Source organism: Adiantum capillus-veneris, chromosome 29 (assembly GCF_014529385.1).
Source record: "Adiantum capillus-veneris isolate H3 chromosome 29, ASM1452938v2, whole genome shotgun sequence".
Classification (NCBI taxonomy): domain Eukaryota; kingdom Viridiplantae; phylum Streptophyta; class Polypodiopsida; order Polypodiales; family Pteridaceae; genus Adiantum; species Adiantum capillus-veneris.
The window spans coordinates 12558883-12567162 of NC_140959.1; the positions used below are offsets into that span (position 1 = coordinate 12558883).

The following is an 8280-nucleotide window of genomic DNA, read 5'->3' on the forward strand; positions in this document are numbered from 1 at the left end:
ACAAGAAGAAAGTTGAATGCGAAGCAATGTGAATACTTTAAAAGCACTTTGCCACCCGACCTCTTGAGATACTCACTCCGAACCAAGTATGCACTAACGATTTTTAAAAAATGCCTATTGATACGAATCTTAAGAGATCCTTTGAGACTGCAATGCGATGGTAGGAGGGAAGAATGAAGCCAAGTGGGACACGAGCAAGAGCACTCGACTAGGAGCAATAAAGGCGATGGCAACAGGAGCAGGAGGGGTTGGAGTCAAAACGAGTCGCAGCAGGAGTGAGCAAGGGATGGCGATGCGATGGTAGGAGGGAAGAATGAAGCCAAGTGCGGCACGAGCAAGAAAACTGAACTAGGAGCAAGGAATGGCGATGGCGGCAGGAGCAGGAGGGATTGGAGTTAAAACGAGTCGCAACAAGAGTGAGCAGGGGATGGCGATGGCGGCAGGAGAGGAGGGACCGGAGTATTCTTTTATTGTTTTATAAAATACAATTTCGTTACCAACGTTACAAAAGAGTGTAGTGGCTAGAGTAGTTGCAATCGACGTCCTCGATTGTCCTGCCCGTGGTCAATCATTGGTTTTGGCATGTGCTGTTGGGGTTTTAGTTCGAGCAATAGGATTTAGGTATTAGGTATCTGCGAAGATTCCACCAAGTTGTGATTGTTGATGAAAGTAACAATCTTCATTGCATCAGCAATGACTGAAGCGATCTAGTGTAGCTTGCCGATGTCTTTTAGAAGGTTGTTCAAGCAATGTGCCATGCAAAAGCACACTGCCACGTGCGGATAGTAGCCCTCTGCAATAGTTGTTGCTGCCTTGTTTGATGCCTCCCCATCTGAAACAAAGGCCACCACGTGTTGCTCACCGATCGTTTCTATGGCCGTTGTCCACTCTGCAAAGAGGACATCGGCAAACTTACTACTCTCGATGGCATCATGAGAGTGCACAAAGTACATCTCTCCACTCGAGTATGCAACGAGGCCATGGATAGATCTCTTCCTTGTATCGCTCCACCCGTCGGCAATGAGGGAAACGCCGTGTTCTGCCCAAAGCCGTTAAATATAAAGTGTTGCTTGCTCCACCATCGCCTTCTCTCGATTGAGCAAAGTGGTTTGGAGAGCCTCTGAAGATGGCGGCACATAGCCGGAGCCATAATCTCCTATTGTTGCACCATAACTTTCCAATACTCCGACCTATTTCGATCACACATAAAAGAGGTTAGTATCAAAAAGGCGGAAACGACGACAACGGAAGAAATGAGAGAGAAGATAAAACATACCTTGCCCCGATAAATGGCATATGGTTGTGATAGAAGAATCGGGCCATGGCGGCATCCACCTCTTCCTTCTTCTTTGGGTCCAAAGAGTTGGCAAGGGTCCTTTGGCGACGAATTGGACCCGGCACCGACACCGGGTAGAGAAGAAGAATGGAAAATGAGGGTCTTCGGGTCGATACCTTTGCATGCAAGCTTGGATTTATGATTGAATTGCCGATCCTTTTCCTCAAGCTCCCTCCTCTTCTTGATGCTTACATTGGTGCAAATTTCACCTCATGTCCCGGCACTCCAACAAAGTGTGCCCTCGCTTTGTCATGCCCCCCTTTCCGCGTGTAAGGGCATAACTTGCATGCCCATGCACGAGAACCTCTCACTGCCAACAAGGTGCCCTCCGAGGTCACTTCATCCCACCACGACCATTCCTTCGACTTTTTGAGTGTTGCCCACTTAAACGGAGGGGGTTGAATGAGAAGAAAAGGCCATGGATAATTGGAGAAGAAGAAGGTTTGAAAATTGAGAGAGAGGGCTTGAAAGTTGAGAGAGAGGCTTGACTCCGTTGAAGCCTTGATGGCAAGCCCCAAGGGAGAGAGCTTGAGGCCCGAGGGTATAGCTTGAGAGCAAGCCTCAAGGGAGAGAGAGCTTGATAGCAAGGGGGGGGGGGAGAGAGAGAGAGAGAGAGATATTGGCCTTGTGAATGAAAGGGGTGAGGGAGGGGGAATTTATGAGGGCTTCCATCTGTCAGTTTTTTGCCGTTTTTGGCCGTTGGGAAATCTGTCCGTTGGCTGGCCGTTCCGGTCACGTCGTTCCGATGAGTCAGTGTCTGCCGGAACGCCCAGATGTTTCGGGCCGTTCCCTGCTCTTACGGCCTGCCGGAACACCGTTCCGACACTCCAAGCCCTCTTAGGTCCGTTCCCCAATAACTATGGTTAATATGCCACACAAGCATCTAAGAGGTAGTGCATACACCATAGCTAGAAGTGACATAAACATACCCACCCAACAAAAATAAACCAATAGGAGCTAATCGGAGTCCCTAATCCAATGACTAGGAGCAATGTCCCCATGTCAAGGGATAGTGCTGCCCAAAGCATGAGCAAAACTAGTTTCCAAGGCTTGGGGCCCAATCCCAATCTATGAGCTTGGAAAGCAACACAAAACTCTCTACAAACTACCCTCTGTTCAAGGCATATTCACTGTTCGCCAAGCAACCCTAGCCTTGGTATCGCATCTCCCATCAAAACATCTTCAGAAGAACTTGGCAAACAGGCAGTGTAATTGAGACAATTTCCCTGATTGTATAATCAAACAAGAAGCAATGAGCGAAGTTGTACCCAAGAGCAGCTGGGCTAGTCTACAGCCAACAACACAGCTTGCCAACTTTTTCTTGCTGCCTATATATAAGCACCATAGTCTATCCATGTCATCAACTACTTTTTTTAATCATGATAAAGCATTCATCGATAGTTGCACATTTGCTCTTTAAAATATTTGCGACGACGAAAAACAGAAAAGATAGGAAATACCAACGGAGGGCTTGCGCACGATTTTCCAACGCCTCAAATGCACGTCCTCTAAGCAAACAAATCGCTGCAGTTATCTGTCATCAAGAATACCATAGTTGTCTTTACATACCTCCCAGTAAAGCAGACTTAATTTAATCAGAATAACGGATGGAAGATTCTTCAACTAGTAAATAATGCACCCATTCAACAAATCAAAGGAAGCTTAGAAATATGGAGGTTTAACTTTTGTATACCTCCACTTGAACTGGACGAACCACACTCCACCAAAAATCTTTTAAGTGCTCCATTCGAGCAAATATTTATACCACAGTTATACTATTGTAACCCATAAAGTAAAGAGTTGACACTCACCTGCAAATTGTTATTAAGTACATATAGAAAAATTCTCATTCCAATCTCAAAGAACAGGAACATACATAAAATAAATGCTTTGCTATCTAACAGGGTGTCATGCTGCACGTTTTAAAAGAGCTTAAGATGCTTCATTCAAACACAAACAAAATATTGTTGAACAGTGGTAACTCCAGTAAAACTCTCTTGGGATTGTGCTTCACTACAACCGAGTCTAATATCCCAGCTTCGCAAAATCAGTTTCGGACACAACATATATAATTTTTGCTATTTGTGTAATTGCCACAAGCATGTCCAACAAAGCTCTAGATTTTATTGAAGGCTTTCCAGAAACAAACACATAATATATAATCAAGATCGAAGACCTGAAGCCAAAAGTCATCCAGTTTGGTGTCTAAGTTCACAGCAGTTAATTTTCTTGCAAACAAGACATCCTCAAATGTGCAGTTTTAGCAGGATAAGGTTGACTAATTGGTTCCAACGTCTAACCCTATATATTGATCTGGCAGCCTTGGGAAAATTCACTCAATTGTTCAGACAAAAGAATAAACTAATATGAAAAAAAGTTTCCATTGCAGGAACTCATAAACAGACGCAGACTCGATGAATGCAAACTTACATTAATCTCTCGATCTTCTGCATCCTTTTCCAAGAACTCGGCATCTTGATCTTCCATGTGAACATTCCCTTGTTCATCTACATCACTCTCCCCCAGCATTAGTAAACACTCATTCCACTCCTTGACCTCTTCCTGGTGTCAAAAGTATTTAGTAGCACTAAGAAGGTTATTTCGTAGATTCAGTTTATCAAGATATAAGAAAATCAGCTGGACAAAACTCTAAGAATAGTTGGCCAAACAGAAAACAAGGAGAAATGCGTTTAACCAAGATTTAGTATAAACTTAAGCAGTTATTCACGCTTGAAGTCAGTTAGTAAGCACTGCCCCAAGCTGTCTTCCTATCCTATACCTTCAAAAGGTAAGCCCGTTGGCGGGCACGTCCAACATTAATATGGTTGATGTCATCTCAGAAAAGTGTGGACATGTCAGAAAAATATCCCAAGAGCTAGCAAGAATAAAGGGGGACAAAATTAAATCAAGCAACATTGTTGATGCTTTTTTGAGTCCATTTTCAACCACACTCTTTATAATTCAATATATAATTGAATGTGAAAAATGACATTACACTCAAGGGCGCAAAGTAATAAGTGGCTAACAGTTAATAAGTGTGTCACATTGTGGCTGGTGGGACCTCACTAATCCAGCCAGAAACGGCTGGATCACAATAACCTGAACATAAAATAAACACCAAGTGCTTACAGAAGACTGCCAGGGAAAACGACAAGTATGAACTGCGATGAAAACGTTTATTCACAAAACGGCATGTGAACTGCGTACTTCCACAACCATAATTTCCTACTCACTATGCCTAAAACTTCTGTCCCTGTTTCCAGTTAGAACAAGGGTTTCATTTGCAGAAAAAGAAAAAAACGTATCTCTGCATCAACTCTTACCATCTGCAACTTATGTATCATCCACACTCTCCAAGGCCCAAACATATAGCTTCAGTCATAACACATTGAACACAAGACACATCATCAGCTAAGGAGGCTGCAGTACATTGTAATTGCTGCTGATTAACTCCCACTATGAAAAGTCACTCGATCCCATAGAAATCCAATGCATTAACTGGTGAATGTCGTGTTTATAGTGTGTTGCTAAACTCAGTAATGAAAATTACCATACATGCAGCCTCATTCAGCTTTTCAGACATCCAAATCTCCATAAGAGCATGCAAATACAAAAAATTTCTCTTTGTTGATCCACTATTTTGCACATTTCTAAGCCAGAAAATAGGAAAATTCCTAACTATTGAACAGTGGCGGGCCTTACTTGCATACCAGGCATTTGGCAGCAAGGTATCGAAATCGAAGATCAGCAGAAACGAGCTGGTATCTTCTGAGCAAGTGCAGTGCTCTTCGATACTGCTTCCCCAGGAAGAGCGCCTGTGCGTGCATGTAAAGATCTTGAGTGGCATGCCCAGCCATCGTTACGAGCTTGTCTGCAAAAAATATGGCCGATGAGTAGAGATGCTTGCTCAAGCAATCACGAACAATCGCACGTAGCTTTTCCAACTCCTTTTCCCTCATCTTCAATGGCTGTGTGCCGATGGGTGCTCTACAAAGTGATGCACAGCAGAGAAAACCCAAACTACTCAAATACGGGCAGAGTTGCACGTGCAGAAAATACTTAGCAGCGGCAGATCACCCTGACACCCACCAACCGCAGAGAGCTTGAGCGGGGAAGAATAGACCCTAGAATTTCAAATGTCGCGAGTGAGCATAGCAAACTATTGAAGGCCAGCTCACCTTGTCTCTCTATGGATTCTATGGATTGAAGGCTTATTGAAGGGGAGTGCCCTGGTCAATAAGTGCCACGGCTGAAAATTAATCGGCCTTTGATCTATTCCAATGGAAAAATTATATATTAGGGTTCCTTGCGTCGGGGCGGCCCGTTGGACCAATGACCTCCCCCTCCACAGTCCCGTGTACTAACCATCTGAGTTGACGTGCATCGATGCTCAATAGGCGCCCCTACGTGTATAAAAACCTACCCCCCCTTGCTACGGGGATTTGACGGCCCAAATTACGCACGCCGCCAATAAAGCACCCCTGTCGTCGACCCCTTCACTCTCCTGCCATGTCACTTATAGACGAGGGGGGGGGGGTCTGTGTGGGCGACCCTTGTCTATGAATGGCACGCCCCAAAGTCAATGGATCTATGACGGAGGCATGTGATAAAAAAAACAAGGCTCCGCACCGTCGCGATCGCGCCTCGAACCCTGGACCTCCCACTCAACACTCCCACGCCCTATCCAACCCACCTATCGCAGCAGGCTGCAAGCATCATGACGGCGTAACTATAAAAACCTGCCCCCCTCCTGCATTGATCCGACAGCCCAAAGTCCGCCTCGCTCCGTCGATCACTCTCTCCATCGTAGATCCCTCGACTCCCATCATGTGGCATTTATAGACGAGGGTGGGCAACCCTCATCTATAATTGACACAAGAGGAGCGTCAAGGGATTGACTACGGGGCGCACGATCGACGGGCGCGTGCGATTTGGGGCGTCCAATCGCCACACCAAGGGGGAGTAGGATTTTATAGCGAAGGCCTCGCATGGGTTGCATCAACGCGTGACAGCTCAAGTGGATAATGCTCTAGACTTCAAAGGAAGAGGTCGTGGGTTCAAGGGATTGGCGCGACACAGGGAACCCTATATTTTTTTTCTCAAGGCCTCTCGATCAACGGCGGATTGAACCCCCGTCTCGTCCATCCCCTCACTCCTCTCGTATCACTTATCGACCCCCACCCCCCCCCCCCCCCCCCCCCCCCCCCCCCCCCTCTCCTCACACGGGGTTAGCGAGGGCGGATCTAGGGCCCAACTTTGGGTGCGCAGAGCCTCATCACTATCTCACATGGGGGATCTAGGGCCCAAATTTGAGGCCAGGAAACGACTTCGATCTCAGTCGTACGATAACCCCTCGTTCATTGAATTATCTGACGGTTAAGATTTTAGCTGCTTTACCCTCCCCCCCCCCCCCCCCCCCCAAAAAAATCAAAATTTGGGCCCTAGATCCCCTCTGAGCCATACCTCTTTGTCATATAGTAACAAGCCAGAGCCTCATCACTATCTCACACGAGGTCAACCAGGGGAGATCTGGGGCCCAAACTTGAGGGCATGGAGCGAATTTGATCTTAGTCGTCCGATCGCCCGGTGAACTAGGGGTGAACTCAAAACAAAAATGGCACCCCTTGTTCACCTGTGTCGCGAGATGTGGGTTGAACTCGAGACCTCCCGGTAGCCACACGAAACCCCTACCTTCATGCTAACAACCTTCTCCTTCTCCCCTTCCCTTCCTCCCCTCCTCCTCTTCGTGCTTCTATTTACTCTCCTCCACCTTCTCACATTTAAGACCCTCTCCTCCTCTTATGGCATGAGCACTACCAATTTTGAATGTTTTGTGTGTGTGTGTGTGTGTGTGTGTGTGTGTGTGCGCGTGCGCACACGCATTCGTCCTTCCATCTTCTCCCCCTTGCCTTCTCACCCTACTATGCCTTCTCAGCATCAATGCTTCCAATTTTGGACACATTGTGTGTGTGTGTGTGTGAGTGTGTGAGAGAGAGAGGAGTCACATGATCATCGCATGCAATCCTACTTAGTTCAAACTTTAGCAATCTGGTATAAAACTAATAGTATTAAATAGAGCAATGGTCACTGAAGTAGCACACAAAGAGGCAATGACATCCTTGAAGGTTCCAAAACATGTTCCATATAAAATAAGTTCTACCTTTTATTATGCATATATCATTCTCCATCTTGGTTTCCATTAAAAAGCCGTCACCTCTCTTCATGGGCATGGCAAAAATGCTTTGGACAATTTCATTAGGTTTTCTTGGTCATATGAGGTAAGATTTGGTTGGTACAAGTGTGTGCATGTGTGTGTGTGTGTGTGTGTGTAGGTTACAAGAGACCAAGGCTCCTCATATAGACAAAATAGGGGATAAGTAGAACATCATTTTGATTTAAGAATGAAAAAGCTTTAATTATTGATCACGATACAAAGGTATGACATCTAGAAACCATAGAAATATCACTTTGTAGAAGCATTTAGGGCAAGGGTTTCTTCTATACATGTCACCATCACAGCCAACAACAAATAGGATGTTAGACAGTGGAAGACAAGTGTCACAAAAGAAGCCCACGTGTTATAGATGTCAACCATAAACACTATGCAAATTAAGATCCTTATAGTGAGAAGATGGAACCTGAGCATAGTTCTCCATGGCTATTGGTTTATGATGAATGTAGGAAAAAGGTTTCGATAGCTTCTCTTTGAAACCAAGAGTATTGCTATCACGCACGACCACCTGTATAGGTAATAGGTCTTCTTTTGCACCAAGTCTGAAAACAGGACTTCTTTTTAGGCCATCGACATGCATGTGAAAGAAGGTGGCGGGGTGGTGCCATGCCCCAACCAGAAGAACCAGAAGACGTTATATGTGGGGACTATCGTAAGTCCAAATCGGACCCTCCAATCCGCCCATGTGTGGCCGCCCTTGAGAAGAAAAGTC

At 45.5% G+C, this 8280-nt stretch overlaps 1 protein-coding gene across 10 annotated transcripts in view; it reads right to left on the reverse strand.

The window, feature by feature from the left end:
* APC6 (anaphase promoting complex 6) overlaps nt 1-5533 on the reverse strand; it is an 81449-nt gene extending 75916 nt beyond the window's left edge. For 3 of the 10 annotated variants that reach the window (XR_015187198.1, XM_086506345.1, XM_086506344.1), the window contains exons 1-3: nt 5047-5508; nt 3767-3898; nt 2797-2870 (exon numbers count right to left, since the gene is read on the reverse strand). Coding sequence is in view for 9 of the 10 variants with exons in the window: in XM_086506345.1 (XP_086362471.1) it covers nt 2797-2870; nt 3767-3898; nt 5047-5295 (455 nt within the window). In the remaining variant the exon portion in view is untranslated. The other 7 variants (XM_086506351.1, XM_086506350.1, XM_086506349.1 and 4 more) reach the window with 6 other exon arrangements.
* Between the last annotated feature and the right edge of the window lie 2747 nt (nt 5534-8280).